General features: G+C 47.8%; 1 protein-coding gene across 3 annotated transcripts in view; it reads right to left on the bottom strand.

The window, feature by feature from the left end:
* Window positions 1-3,755: 3,755 nt before the first annotated feature.
* ZNF71 (zinc finger protein 71) overlaps window positions 3,756-16,356 on the bottom strand; it is a 35,033-nt gene continuing 22,432 nt past the window's right edge. For 2 of the 3 annotated variants that reach the window (XM_063615332.1, XM_055236824.2), the window contains exons 3-4: window positions 13,323-13,449; window positions 3,756-5,915 (exon numbers count right to left, since the gene is read on the bottom strand). In XM_063615332.1, the coding sequence (XP_063471402.1) occupies window positions 4,426-5,915; window positions 13,323-13,449 (1,617 nt within the window). In that variant the 3' untranslated portion in view covers window positions 3,756-4,425. The remainder of the gene's footprint in view (window positions 5,916-13,322; window positions 13,450-16,356) is intronic. The other variant, XM_055236825.2, reaches the window with a different exon arrangement.

Raw genomic sequence — 16,356 nt, forward strand, 5'->3', positions numbered from 1 at the left:
AGCCGGGAAGCATTTATTGAGCACCTACAATTAACTCTTTTATTCAACGGACATTTACTGAGCACCTACTATGTGCCTGTGCTGTGCCAAGTGCTGGGGAAACAGTGAGCAGAACCAGCAACATCCAGATCTCTATCTGAATGCCCGTGATGGAGATGGATGGTAAAGAAAGAAAATAGATATCAATACAGACTGCAGTGCGTGTGATGGGGAATATGAAGCAGGGGAAGGAGGGTGATCAGGGAGGGCCTCGTATCAGTTAGGGTTCTCCAGAGAGGCAGTAGTGATAAACTTAATATATTTATATATGTTCTATCATATAGATTGCCTTATTTAGATCATATATATCCATATAGATACATCATATATACGCTATTATATATTATATATACATTATACATCCTATATAGATTTTTTTTTTTTTGAGACAGAGTCTCACTCTGTCGGCCAGGCTGGAGTGCAGTGGAATGACCTCAGCTCACTGCAACCTCCGTCTCTCGGGTTCAAGTGATTTTCCTGTCTCAGTCTCCCAAGTAGCTGAGATTACAGACACATGCCACCATGCCCAGCTAATTTTGTATTTTTAGTAGAGACGGAGTTTCACCATGTTGGCCAGGCTGATCTCAAACTCCTGACCTCAGGTGATCTGCCTGCCTCGTCCTCCCAAAGTGCTGGGATTACAGGCATGAGCCAACTTGCCTGATCTTTTTTTTTTTTTTTTAAGAGAGAGAGAGAATGTCTTCCCCTGTCACCCAGGTTGGAGTGCAATGGCACGATCATACCTCACTGCAACCTCTAATTCCTGGACTCGGGCAATCCTCTCACCTCTGTCTCGAGTAGCTGGGACTACAGGTACATGCCACCACACCTGGCTAATTTTTCTAATGTTTTTGTAGAGATGAGGTCTTGCTATGTTGCCCAGGCTGGTCTCACACTCCTGGTCTCAAGCAATCCTCCCACCTTGGCCTTCCAAATTGCTGGGATTGCAGGTGTGGGCCACCATGACCTACCCTATATATATCTTATACATATCCTTTTATATACCTCATATTTTTTGTTATACATATGGCATATGTATACTTTTATATATAAATAGATTTAATTTAAATAACCGGCTCATGCTACCGTGGGAGCTGGCAAGTCCCAAATCCACAAGGCAGGCTGGTAGGCTGGAAACTCAGGCTGGAGTTGGCACTGTAATCCTGAGGCAGAGCTTCTTCCTCTCCAATAAACTGGTTTTGCTCTTAGGGCCTTCAACTGATGAGATGAGGCCCACCCACATTGCAGATAATAATCGTTTACTTAAAGTCAGCTGACATGGGTGGCGTCCACATCTATAAAGTGTCATCTCAGCACCACCGGGACTCTCTGTGTGATGGAACTGCGGGGCATCGGAGCCCAGCCAGGCCAACACGTGAAACTGAGCATCAGGGACCTGAGGAAGCTCAGTGTGGGTGCCAGGCCAGGAAGGGAGAGGCCCCTGTGGTGGGAGTGGGCTGGGCCAGTGCTGGGACTGCTCCAGTGTGGCTGGAGCAGAGTGAGGAGGGGGAGTGGGACGGGAGCTGGGAGAGGCTGCATCACACGGGGGTTTGTGAGGAGTTTGGCATTTACTCCGCGTGAGTAAAGAGGTCATTCAGACCCCACCCAGCACCCACGACCTCTACCTCAAGGCCAGGCTTGGGTCAGGCCTGGGGACACAGGGACACAGGGCCCCATGAGGGTGAACCCGAAGGCCAGCACATAACCCCAAATAGTGCCTTGGACAGATGTATGGGATAGAAGACTTGTTAAAAAGCAGGTTCCTGACCTGCTTGATCCCTGCCAAACCCACATTTTCAGGGAGGTAAATTTAATTTGGCTTCAGTAAGTACCTGACTGAAGAACTGGGGGGTGGAGTGGTGCCATTGACTGCAGTCCAGCTTCTGGAGTCAGACTGGGTTTGAATCCAGGAGCTGTGTGACCTTGGGCAGGTAGCTGAACCTCTGCGAGCCTGTTTCCCCAACTGTAGAGTGGGGGTGATGAGAGCGCCCCCTCAGAGGTGGACAAGTGACTCCATCAATGTGGCCATTATTCCAGCCCCCTCGGGGTTCCTCTTGGGGAAACGTGGAGCCCTGAGTGGGCAGCTTGCCCAGGAGGCAGGAGACCAGGGATGTGAGACCCACCTGTTACCACAGCATCCCCCCAGAGAGCCTCAATGCCCTCCACATCAGCTTGGGCTGCAGGGAAAAGAAACAGGAGCGACCTGAGAGGTGGCCAGCCGGTTCTCTGGATGGGAGAGGGGGATGGTGGTGGTGCGGCCTGGATCGCATCTCTGCTTCACACATGGGGGAGTCCAGGAAACCAAGGCCAGGAGTCAAGTCCTGGGAAATTCAATATGTCCATCTCTAGAAGTAGTCCAGTGTAGGCAAGGAGCATGGACCTCGGAGCCCAGGTGGACCCCAGCTCACACCCTGGCCCCTCCACTTCCATGCTGTGTGCCCTCAGGAGGCTTACCTTGCCTCATTGAACCTCAGATTCCTTATCTATACAACATGCACATGAATCCCTACCTCAAGGATATTGTGAGGGTTAAATGAGCCATTTCATCTCTCCAAAGAGCCTTAGAAGGTCTTCCCCCTCCATTTTGCCACTAAAGAGTAGTAAAATCTTGTGTACATTTAGCTAATATTTGCTGACTGCTGTAACACTCCATTCTCTGCAGTACATACATATTCTCATTTATTCCCACAACAGATGCAACTAAAGCAATGTCTGATCAAGACTCGCTGCTGGAAACCACCACAATCCCACGTGGGAAGCCAGTCCGAGGATGATGCTAACTCATGAGGGGAGAGTCAGAGAATCACAGAGAACCAGAGCTATGGCTCTAATGAAGAAAGCCTGAATCAAACCCACCCTGAGGCCCACTTGACTGCCAGAATTTGAAAAATGGTCCACCTTGTTTATACATGCCAGAGTGGCTGTTTTTCTTATTTGCAGAATGTGCTTGCTGATATAATTTTTTTTCTGTATTATTTCTTTGTGTATACCACTGTCAAGGAGCGTGGAACAACTGGAAATGCCAGGACATTAGCAACCAGTAGTATCAAATAACAAAATAAAAATGATGGCCTAAAAGGCCCCAGAGAAAGCGCACTTTGGGGAACACTCTTATGTGTAAACAGAGCTTCAATCGGCCTTAGGAAACTCACTCGAAGTTACTGATATGGTCTGTTGGTTCCTCCCCATATTCACGAGTTAGAAACTTGATCCCCAATGTAACAGTATGAAGAGGGGGGACCTTTGGGAGGTCATGAGGTCATGAAGTCAGGGCCCTTGTGACTGGGATTAGCACCCTTATAAGGGGCCTAAGGAAGTCTGCCGTTTACAAGCACGTAAAGACACACATCAAGACACAAGCACTACCTATGAAGAACATACCCCATCAGACACCAAATCTGCCAGAGCCTTGATCTTGGACTTCCCAGCATCCAGAACCATGAGTGACAAATTCTATTGTTTATAAATTGCCCAGTCTAAGGTATTCTGTTACGGCAGCAGGAAGGGACTTAAGACAGTTGCCTTCACATTTAGCTGCAAAAATCACTATAAAAATAGTCTGTGCTCAGATGTATATACTTATTGAATCCATGCATATTTCATCCTGAATATCAAACCTGCTGCTGTTTCTTTTCCCTCTTGCCTCTCCTACAATCACTGAAGCCGATTTTGACCAGACAACTGGCCAAAACAGAAGACTGTTTAAAATAACGTAGTTTCCCTTAATTAACAGTTTTATTTTTAAAAAATGTAACAGACCACTCTAAGAAACTTTGGCATTCAAAGCAGTAGTTACTGTTATTTGCTAACTCTGAAAAGAAATTTTTTTCCCCTCACAAACAACCGGCAAACTCCTGCCACTTCCTAGCTTGGTGGCTGCCAGCGCGCACTGCAGGGAAATGGTGGGTGGAGGGATAGGAAGGCCCTCAAGCTCCCAACCCACCGAGAAAATGCAGATGGTGACAAGCTGCATCTGGACTCCAGGGTGTATCTGACAAAGGGGGAGATGTCTCCTCCCTCCCCTCCACCAGCTCCACTTTCCCACTGAAGAAACAGACATGAGGCAGGCATGCCCTGTCCAAGCTTGTAGTACAGTTACTCAGAGGGCTAGTCTGGAACCCTGATGTGTTACCAGCGGCCACGGCTCAGCTACAGTGAACCTTGAAGTGTCCCCAGATACGTCAGACACCGAGGGGCTTGCTTTCTGAGGCTCAGTAAGGAGGGGCATGTGTGATCAGCCAGCCCCTCCACAACCCCACATTCCTGAGCTCCCCTGACCCCGAGTCCCCACCCCAGGGGAGAACTTCTCACAGCACTGCTGACAAAGCGCGCACCCATCTGGCGTCCGTCCCGAGCACCCCCAGGGAGAGCCCTGCACAGAGGGGCTCAGGTGTGAATCCGCAGGTGGCGCGTCAGGTTCGTGTTCCGGCTGAAGGTCTTCCCGCACTCGCCGCATCGGTAGGGCTTCTCGCCCGTGTGGATCCGCTGGTGCACAGTAAGGGAAGAGTTCTTGATGAAGGACTTCCCGCACTGGCCGCACCTGTACGGCTTCTCGCCGGTGTGGATCCGCTGGTGCTCGATGAGGTAGGCGCTCTGGCTGAAGGCCTTGCCGCACTCGCCGCACACGTAGGGCTTCTCCCCGGTGTGCACGATCTGGTGCACGATGAGGGACGAGCGCCCCGTGAAGTGCTTCTTGCAGATGTAGCACTCGTAGGGCTTCTCCCCGGTGTGGATGCGCTGGTGCTGCGTGAGCGAGGAGTTCTTGCTGAAGGCCTTGCCGCACTCGCTGCACTCGAACGGCTTCACCCCGATGTGGAAGCGCTGGTGCTGGATGAGGTAGGAGCTCTGGCTGAAGGCCTTGCCGCACTGGCCGCACACGTAGGGCTTCTCGCCGGTGTGGTTCCTCTGGTGCAGGGTGAGCGAGGAGCTCTTGTTGAAGGCCTTGCCGCACTCCTTGCAGGCGTACGGCTTCTCCCCGGTGTGCGTGCGCTGGTGCTCGGTCAGGTGCATGTTCTGGCTGAAGGCTCGCCCGCACTCGGGGCACACGTACGGCTTCTCCCCGGTGTGCGTGCGCTGGTGCACGATGAGGTGCATGTTCTGGCTGAAGGCCTTGCCGCAGTCCCCGCACGCGTAGGGCTTCTCCCCCGTGTGGATGCGCTCGTGCTGGGTGAGAGAGGAGGTCTTCCGGAAGGCCTTCCCACACACGTCGCACACATACGGCTTCTCGCCCGTGTGCGTGCGCTGGTGCACAGTGAGGTTCATGCGCTGGCTGAAGGCCTTGCCGCAGTCCCCGCAGGCATAGGGCTTCTCGCCCGTGTGCACCCGCTGGTGGATGGTGAGGGACGAGCGCTCGATGAAGTGCTTCCCACAGGTGTCGCACTCAAACGGCTTTTCTCCCGTGTGGATCCTTTGGTGCTTTATCAGGGACGAGCTTCGGCTAAAGGCCTTGCCACACTCGCTGCAGTCATAGGTTTTCTTCTCCTCGCAGGGCATGGGGGGCTTACTGAGGTCTGAAGTGCTGGAGAAGTTCTTGCCACGCCTTATGGGTGGACAGGCCCCCTTTTCTGTGGGGTCGTCCAGCCGTGGTGGGACCAGGACACAGCTTTGGTTGGCAAATGCCTTCAGTTCATGACATCCGGGTACTGAGCCCCCCAAGAGTTTGTTCCCATGGGGAATTCCCAATGGCTCCCACTCGGCACCTGCATCTCCCCGCGGCCTCTCTGGCCAGCTGCCTGGTTCCCACACTCCTTCTGAGCCAGGACCCCTGGCACCATTCCTCATGGGTCCCCCCGTAGCCACCCCAACAATGGAGGGCTTGTCTTCCGAAATGTCATTCTTTGGATCCAACTCTTTCATTTCAGGTCTAGTCTCCCAGTCTGAAAAAAACAAAAACAGAAGATGCAAATATATGTAGTTAAAGATGCTGGGAGTGAGGAAGCTCCACAGCAGGAAGGAGTAAATGAAACCGGCCCCAATGAGGCCCAAGGCACAGAGCGAGTCAGCAAAGAAGAACCTTGGATCAGAGAGGGAGGGAGGAGGGAGGCATGGAACTGAGGCCAATGTGGTTTATGAGGCAGAGTCAACACAGGAGGTGAGCAGGGAGAGCAAATGTCCCTTCAGAAGAGGGATGACAGGCACACCTGGAGAGAAACTGCAGCAGTGAGCTGGGCTTGCAGGGAGCGAAGGGCAGGCTCTGCAAACCTGAGTAGAAATGATTGCAGCCGGCTACTGACTTGCAGGGCCTCCTCACTTCATCCTGCAGATCCACAACCAGTCATGCTCCTCAAGCAACAGTTTTTATCAGAAATAATAAGATGGCCAGGCACAGTGGCCATGCCTGTAATCCCAACACTTTGAGAGGCTGAGGCAAGGATTGCTTGAGACCAGCCTGGGCAACATAGTGAGACCCCCACGCCGCCTCTACTAAAATTTTTTTTCAAAATCAGCCGGGCATGGTGGCACATGCCTATTGTCCCAGCTACTTGAGAGGCTGAGGTGGGACGATCACTTGAGCCCAAGAATTCGAGGTTGCAGTGAGCTATGATCACGTCACTGCACTCCAGCATGGGTGAAAGGGTGAGACCCTGTCTGTTAAAAAATAAATAAATATTGAAAAAAGAAAAAGAATAAAGAAATAATAAATAGCTAGCATTTACATGGCATGTGTTGGTTATTCTCTACTCCTTCGACCCACTTTCTATTCTCCACCCTTCTCTGACCTGCCCTGTACTCAGGATGCTGACTTTGCCCACTGGCTTCCTGTGTGTTTGGCCAAAGGCAGGAAACTGGAAGTGAAATGAGAGAAAAATCGGGCATTTCTCCGGCCCCTTTGCCACTTCTCTGGTGTGGCTGCCCCGGGGCTGCTGGCTGCAAGATGCCCTCCCCTGGCTGGGGCTCTGGCTCCTGCTAGCTCATCACGCACCTGCCCTGGCTGGCCCCAGCCCTCCCACACCCCGGCCCTCTCATCAGTCTCAGCACTAAGCGTTCATACACACAGGACCACTCACTTGAGCCCACAATAATCACATGACTTGGGGTCTCACAATTGCTTCTGTTGCTCCGTCACACCCCTCTCTGCTGCCTGGTTCTTGGGTGGCAGGCATTCCGTGGAGCTTGGGTTTAGACCCTCTTCTCTGCTCATCCACCCCTCCCTGGCTAACTACCTCTGTGCCCACAGCTTCAATCACCTTCCATGTGTATCCTGTTCATTTCTAAACCTCGATCTAGCCTAGGTGGAGTCTAGACTCTGCATCAGGGGACTCATTCCCAGCATTTAAAAGTTGCTGTCCATGTGGCTGCTAGCTCATAAAAAACATGAAGATACGGCCACATGGAGCCTCATTCCTATGGGCGACAAGACACCGCGTGGGGCAGCAGCTGTCCCCCTCTGCCACATAAATGATCCACCTGGTAGTTCCTGAGGCCACCTGAGTTTGAGACCCCTCTCCTGAATCACACCGGACCTTCAAAGCCATACGAAGTGAGTCTGGATCTAAATGTTAGATCCTTCAAAGCCACACGAAGTGAGTCTGGATCTAAATGTTAGATCCTTCAAAGCCACACGAAGTGAGTCTGGATCCACAGGCTGATGCTGCTCAAACATACACCTCCAGCCCAGACCTGCTTTTTGGGCCATGTCCAAACTGTTCAAAAAAGCCCAGCATCTCAATTGGATAGCCCAAGCCTAACACATCCGATAGGAAACTTGGGATTTCAGACTTTCCCCATGAAAAACATTTTTTAAAAAAGCAAAGCCCATCAAAGAGACTTAGTAAAATAAATGAGACAGGAAAGGATGGATGCCATGTGATTCCACTCATCTGAGGTACCTGGAGGTCGGATTCCCCGAGACAGACGGTAGAACAGAGGATGCCGGGGACTGAGGAGTGGGTGGGAACTGGTGTTTAATGGGGATAGGGTTTCATTTGTGGGAGATGAAAAGAGCTCTGGGGATGGATGGCGGTGATGGCTTCACAACAACATCAATGTCCTTAAGGCCACTGAACCATACTCCTAAAAGTGGTTAAAATGGTACATTTTATGTTCTGTATATATTTTTCAGTTTTAAATATAAAATTTAAAAAATTGTTTTAGAGAAACTTAGCAGACACCCTGACTTGCCCTTTCCCTCCCACTGTCCTGACTGCTGGCAAGCGTCGCTGTGCACAAATGGCCTGAATCAGACCAAATCTCCCAGTCCCCACTGACAAAAGAGCAGGCTGGCCACTGCGGGTCCTTGCCTGAAATGCGACAGCAACTCCTCTCTGTCCTCCCCATCCCATTCTCACCCCTGCGATGAGTCCTCCACTCCTCCGGGAGTGTGGTCTTCTGAGGAGTCAGATCAACCCTCCTGTGGCCTCCCTACTGTACTGAGAATGATGCCAGGACCTCCAGCAGCCTCAGGGCCCTCAGCACCCAGCCGGCCTGCCTGAGTCATCCCCTGCCCACCCTCCCTCCCAATTTCTCATCACCATGCTCTCCCTCTTGTCCGTGTGTTCTTCCTGCCTCAGGGCCTCTGCACCCACTGTCCTGTGGACCTGCCGTGGATGTCCTTATCCTTCAGGCCTGTTTCCCCACAACCCTGCGGGAGCCTTCCCAATCCACCCTATGTAAGGAAGGAAGGTCCTCCTGCCCACTTCTTTATGAACACTCAGTGACCTGTGGCAATTTTTCTCTGCCTGTCCCTTGATCTGATTATTATCAGCCCCCAGCAGGAGTCAGCTCCACAAGAGGCAAGGGCCTTGCTCACCCCCCAGCTCCTCACACAGCCCGCACACAGAAGGTACCAGATAAGCGAGTATGGAGCACTGGCAACACGCCTGGCACAGTGCTGAGCAATTTGCACAGATCTCTGGAGACCCTCACAATCATACGTGAGTTACACACAGTAGTAGACAGTTACGACCATCCCCATTTTGCTGACGAGGAAACAGAGATTCAAGAACAGAGTCAGAGATGTACTCGAGGGCACAATACACCTGAGGCACAGCAGGATTCAAGCCCTGGCAGTGTGGCCCCTGAGCTGTGGCTCCTGAGGAGTGGCCATATTACCATGCATCACTTTTCCCATCTCAGAGGAAAAGAGCTGAGAAATACTTCATGCAGGAGAATGATCGTGGTTTAGAGACCCTAGTCAGGGTGTGGCACAATGCCCAGATGCTGGCACAGATGGTAGTGTGGGGTGTAGACTGGGTAGAGAGAAGACTGTCTCCAGGGGTGATGGAGAATTTGGTTTGGGGCCGATGGAGTCTGAGATGCTCTGGAATATGAGCTGGCAGCGATCGGAGAGGACCAGGAGGTCTTGGTTGTGAATACAGCTGGAAGTCTCCTGGAGTGAACATGACCTGGAGAAATCAGGAGAGCTGGGGACAAAATACGAGCAGAGGGACAGGGGGAAGGAAGCCACCTCCCTTTCTCAGGTTAAAACCCTGAAGTAGAGATCATCTGCAAACGGCAAACAGCGCTTAACCACAGTTAAGCTGTGAAAACACAGTTCCACGCCACCCAGATTAAAACTACCCGATCACACCTTTTCTCTAGTCAGGTCAGCAAAAGAGCAGGATGTCTGATGGCATGGCCACTGTCATGGGAGACATCCCAAGCTTCTGCAGAGGGCACTTTGGCGAAAAGCCGTTAATGTGCAAAACACTATTCATTCCTTTTGATACAAATACAGATGCATTCTTTTTTCACATTGCTAAATCTCTTGTCCTTCATAGTTTTTCGGTTTTCCGCCTTTCTATGCTTGTTTCTGATCACAAAGTAATTCACACTTGTTTTTAAAACATCAAACACCAAAATAGTAACAGAGAAAATAGAGGTCTCTGTAATCTCAGCACATTGGGAGCCTGAATCAGGCAGATCACTTGGTCAGGAGTTCGAGACCAGCCTGGCCAACGTGGTGAAACCTATCTCTACTAAAAATACAAGAATTAGCTGGGTGTGGTGGCAGGCACCTGTAATCCCAGCTACTTAGGAGGCTGAGGCAGGAGAATCGCTTGAACCTGGGAGGTGGAGGTTGCAGTGAGCTCTGATCATGCCACTGCACTCCAGCTTGGGCGACAGAGCAAGACTCTGTCTCAAAAAAAAAAAAAAAGAAAAGAAAAGAAAATGGAAGTCTCCTGTGATCTTACTCCCCAGAGTTAACAGTTTGGTTTATATTTTAGACTCCCCTCCAAAGCATACCTTTTAAAAAATACACACAACACACCTGTACATGCACACACACATTTTTTCCCCCAAATGGGGCTTTCGTCCAAGATGGAGTATAAAGGATAAGATTCCCTTGAGCCTAAAACAAAATATATAAAATAATGGTTGTGAAGACACTGAATATCAGGCAATGAAGGGCAACAATCCCTGAGAGAAGAAAATCAAATGAGGTGGGTCCTACGACTGCCCCAGCTTGCTGTCTGGGAAGTTTCCAGGCTCTGACAAAGGAAATCTAAATTGAGGTACAGTCTGGCCAACTCCCCAAGTTGAGGAGACAGAGCTGAGAGACCAAGGCAGATAGAGTTCCCAGGACAGACTAGAGAGGAATGAGCTGCACAGAGAGTGTTCTGAAGACCTGCAAGGAACTCCCTCCAGTATTTAGCAGACTATTGGTCAAAACGTGCATGTCAGGAAACCACCCAACACAGGAAAAAACCATCTGAAAGGATTTGAAAACAGTGCCCAGAGCTGACACAGGGCTGGGAACAGTGCCTTTTCCTACCAATCAGACTGTAAAACCTTGTCATTCATGGGGCTTTGGGTAGAAAACCCAGAATGATCTTGAGGAGGATGTCATTCTAGACTGGGCACAAGTCATAAAAGCAAGATCTGAAAGGATGACATTGCTTGGTATTGGTACAAAGGCAGACAAACAGATGGGCAGAACAGGATTCAGAATTGGACCCACACTTGTATGGACAAGTGATTTTTGAGAAAAGTGCAAAGGCAATTCATTGGAGAAAGTGATCTTTTCAACAAATGGTGCTGGACAACTAGACATACATTCGTCCCCTTCACATACCCCAATAAACTTGGATTAATACTTTACATCATATTAAGAAATTAAATAGATCAAAGAAAAAAACGTAAAACCTGAAACTATATAACTTACAGAAGAAAACCTCTGAGGCCTTGGGATAGGCCAAGATTTCTTACAAATGACACCAAAACCAAAAAGTTGATAAACTGGACTTCATTGAATTAAAAACTTCTGCTCTTCAACAAATTGCGCTGGGGCACCTGGATATTCACGTGCAAAGGAATGATGTTGCGCCCCTTTCTTCCATCATTCACAAAAATTAATTCAAAATGGATCAGAGACCTCAGTGAAGAGCTAAACCACTAAAACCTTAGAATAAAACACAGGAATAAATCTTCATGACTTTGAGTTAAGATTGTTTAGATATAACACCAAAAATACAGGCAACGAGAACAACGAAAAATAGATACATCGCACTACATCAAAATTAAAAACTTTAGAGTCAGAAATAATGCCATCAAGAAAGTGAAAACACAATCCACAGAATGGGAGGAAATATTTGCACAGCATATATCTAAAAAAACCTTGTATCAAGAATACATAATGAACTTTCCAAATTCAATAATAACCCAACAGAAAAAAAAAACAGGCAAAAGACTTGAATGGATACTTTACCAAAGAGAATATACAAACATCAAATAAGCTCATGAAAAGATTATCAGTATCAAATGAAAAGCGCAGTGAGGAGACCACACACCTATAAGTGTCAGTATCAAATGAAAAGCGCAGTGATGAGACCACACACCTACAAGTGTCAGTATCAAATGAAAAGCACAGTGATGAGACCACACACCTACAAGGTAGGCTAAATTTAAAAGATAAAGCAATTAGAATGAAGCTTGTGTGCTGCTGGTGGAAATGTGAAATAGTACAATCACTTTGGAAAACAGGTTGTCAGTTTCTTAAACAAGTTAAATATACATGTAGCACATGATCCAGACTTTCCACTCAACAGAAGGAAAAGCAAATGTCTACACAAAGAACTGTTCACAAATGTTCACAGCAGCTTTATTTGTAATAGCCCAGAACTGGAAATGACCCAAATGTTGATCACCAGGTGAATGGCTAAACAAATTGTGGCATACCCATACAGTAGAATAATACACAGAGATAAAAATAAATGAACTGTGAGACATTCAATGACATGGGTGAATCTCAAAATAATGACAAGTCAAACCAAAAAAAAGCCATACCAAAAAAAAAAGGGTACATACTGTATGATTCCATGTATATAAAACTGGAGAGCATGCAAACTCAACCACAGTGATATAAAGCAGACCAGGGGATTCCTGGGGATGGGCGTTGAGGAAGGGGAGAGAGGGGTAATAAAGGAGGATGAGGAAACTCTTGGGGATGACAGATATGTCCTTTTATCTTGATCATGGTGATGGTTTCCTCAGTATGCACTATGTCAAAATGCATCCAACTCTTCACTTTATATATGCGCAGCTAATTACAGGTCAATAATACCTCCAGAAAAGCTGTTAAAGAAATAGGATCACACTCTGATTCCAAAAGTGAGTGTTTTCACCTAACAGTATGTTGTGGGACATCTTTTCATGGCAGTGCCTACCAACAGTCCTCAGCCTTGAAGAGCTGCCTGGTTTCCATCATATTGATAGGCCTTGATACGTTCAGTCAGTCTCATACAGCTGGGCATTTAGGTCGTTTTCCTTGATTATTCTTCCCATGGAAAACTTTGCATACTTACGTGATAATTTCTAAAGGACAGATCTCTAAAAATGGAATCCTTCAATATTTGATTGATAAGGCCAAGCTATCCTCCAAAAGAGGTGTCCCAACTTTATACTCCTAAAATGAGAGTCTTTTCCTCTACAGCCTCATAATATAGGCTATTATTCTTTTTTGATCTTTGTGCACCTCATGGGCAAAAACTGCTAGTATCTCAATTTGTGTGTCTCCAGTAGTAAGGTTTAAAAAACTTTTATAAAGTGTAACTTTGTGTATTTCTACATCTATGAATCACCAGCTCATAAGTTTGGTCCATTCTATCATTCGCTTAGTCTTTTTCTTATTTCCAGGAGCCGCTTACATAATTATGACCCTTTGAATGTAAAACACGCGAGAAATATTATTTCCCATACCATCATCTATCAACTTTATTTTTAGCTTCAAGTAGAGCAAATTTTAAAACTTTCCATGTAGTCAGATCTGTTGATCTTTTTTTTTTTTTTTTGTGGTCCTGAAGTTATGGGCCAATGATGAGTAACTCAACGAAGCTGCCCCTTACCCAGTGAGACCAGGTTCCTGTAGTTCTCCAGCATGACATCCCTGTACAGGTCCTTCTGGGCAGGCTCCAGCTGCTGCCACTCCTCCTGGGTGAAGTCCACAGTCACATCCCTGAACGTCACTGATTCCTGTAAGAGGAAACCCACATCCGCTCATCGCAGGGCCCTCCTTACAGAGGCCTGGAGGAATGGCCAGAAAAGGCAAGAGGATTTAGGGGAGGCAGATGGGATGTAGCTGAAGTGATTTCAATAAGATGCAGAGTTCTAAAGGGATCACTCACAGTTTTCTCTGTGTCTAGTTATATTGGGTTGGCACTCTGACAGAGAAATAAATCCCATACGAGACATTCTGGAACAGAAGGTCAGAGATCTGAGAACCAGATGGAAAGGAACTGAAGGCAAAGTGAATCTAACCCAGTAAATCAACAAATGCATTAGGAGCACAGCAGAGGCAGAGCCCCAGATGGAATCCAGGGGCACAGCTAACTTTTCTGAGCCCCAACTAAGCACCAGGCAGCAAGCCCAGTGCTGGGATACAGACACGAAAGGTTCAAGAACTAGTTCCTCATGGAGGAGGCAGACAAAGACACGCAATTTGGTAAACGCAATCAATCATGAAGGTATGAACAAAGGTCTCCAGGTGCCTGAGTAATGCCAGCGGTGGGGGGTGCCCAGGAAGACTGAGTAGTCTGTGAAGAGGACTGGTGGTTGGGTCTTTAGTGGGAGATTCTGGGTAGGGAAGAGAGCTTGGATCAAGACTCGAAGGTGAAAAGCAGATGAGACTGCTGGGGAGTGCAGAGAAGTCCACGCGGAAGGAGCAGCACTTTGTGGTAGATGTCACAAGCTTTGTGGTAGACGTCACAAGCCTATGGACTGAAAGAACCTGGTGGAACAGGGTGGATGGTGATGATGAGGTAGGCAACACCAGTCATTATGCAGCAGCTGCTATGTGCCAGGTACTACTCTAAGTGGTTGGTATGGGTTGAATTATGAGCCCCCCCAATTCATATGCTGATGTCTCAACCTTGAAGGTCTCAAGAACATGACCTTATTTGGAAACAGGGCTGCTGCAGATGTAATTAGTTAAAATGAGGTCATCCTGGAGTCGGGGTAGGGGGCCCTAATCCAATAGGACAGGTGTCCTTATAGAAAGGGGAAATTTGTTTTTCAATTTTTAAAATCTCAATAGCTTTAGGGGTACAGGTAATTTTTGGCTACAGGGATGAAATGTACAGTGGTAAAGTCTGGGATTTTAGTGCACCCATCACCTGAATAGTGTACATTATACCCAGTATGTAGTTTTTCATCCCTCACCCCCCTGCCACCTTGCCCCCTTCTGAGTTTCCAAAGTCTATTATACCACTCAGTATGCCTCTGTATATCCATAGCTTAGCTCCCACTCATAAGTGAGAACACACAGCATTTGGTTTTCCATTGCTGAGTTACTTAACTTAGGATAATGGCCTCTAGTTCCATCTAAGTTGCTGTAAAAGACATTATTTCATTATTTTTTATAGCTGAGTAGTATTCCATGGTATGTGTGTGTATGTATGTGTGTATGTGTATAAATGTGATATACATATATATTATTTGTGTGTGTATCACATTTTCTTTATCGATGGGTTGATGGGCACTTTTCTTATTCATTGGTTGGTGGGCACTTAGGTTGACTGCATATCTTTGCAATTGTGAATTGTGCTGCAATAAACATACATGTGCAGGTGTCTTTTTGATATAATTACTTATTTTCCTTTGGGTTGACACCAAGTAGTGAGATTGCTGGATCAAATGGGAGATCTACTTTTAGTTCTTTGAGAAATCTCAATACTGTTTTCCAAAGAAGTTGTATTAATTTACATTCCCAGCAGCAGTGTATAAGCATTCCCTTTTCACCACATCCACGCCAATCTATTGTTTTTTGACTTTTTAATAGTGGCCATCCTGGCTGGGGTAAGGTGGTGTTGTGGTTTTAATTTGCATTTCAGAAAGGAAAAATGTGGACAGAGACAGACATGCACATGAGGACAAGGCTGTGTGAAGAATGGAGTTATGCTGCCACAAGCCAGGGAACTTGCCAGCAGGTGGGAGAGAGGCCTGGAACAGAGCCTTTCCTTGAGCCTTCAGAGGGAGCATGGTCCTGTGGATACTTCGATCAGGGATTTCCAGCCTCCAGAACTGTGACAGAATAAATGTCCTTTGTTTAAGCTGCACAGTCTGTGGTACTTATTTACAGCAGCCTTGAGAAATAGATACTGTGCTTGGCACATATTGATTCATTCATTATTAACTTAAAACAGACCTATGAGGCAGGCGCTAACATTATAATATAGTATGCCTGTTTAAAAGTGATTGATTGTCCTTCATCCCCAAAGCCCCCCTTCCACACTCTGCACAGAGATCTGCGGGCTTTGACTCTGCGATCTGGTGGTGTTTCTGCCTTAGCAGCTACTCCCTGTGACGCTCTGTCAATAGGGGGCACTGGAGGGAGGCTGGAAGGTGGAGATAAAGAAACCAAGGCACAGACAGGGTAGGTTCCTGGACCAAAGCACACAGCTACTGCGTGGGACAGCCAGGCTTTGAACCCCATGGGCTGTCTTCAGAGCCCGAGTCCTCATCCTTGCAGGCTGCTGCCTCTCATGAACCACCCAGAGCGGCAGGTAATGAAAACTTGTGGTGCCCAAACATGTAGTCCTGACTCTGACCCCCACCCTGTCCCCACACCTGCTCTGCCCTTTGTGCTCTGCTCCAGCCCTGCCAGCCTGCCTTCTCTCTTCGAATATACCCTAGGGCACTTGCACTAGCTGTTTCCTCTGCCCAAAATGCTCTTCCTTCAGGTCTGGCCTAAGCTGGCTCCTTCTTATTCATTCTTTGGAAGGTCTGAGCAGGAGAGGCACAGAATCTAATTTAGAATTTTACAAGTGCACTCTGTATTTGCACGCCCATGTTCCTAACAGCACTATTCACAATAGACAAAGGATGGAAGCAACCCAAGTGTACACTAACAGACAAAAAGAAGAACAAAATGTGGTCTCTATA

Source organism: Symphalangus syndactylus, chromosome 13 (assembly GCF_028878055.3).
Source record: "Symphalangus syndactylus isolate Jambi chromosome 13, NHGRI_mSymSyn1-v2.1_pri, whole genome shotgun sequence".
NCBI classification, from domain to species: Eukaryota; Metazoa; Chordata; class Mammalia; order Primates; family Hylobatidae; genus Symphalangus; species Symphalangus syndactylus.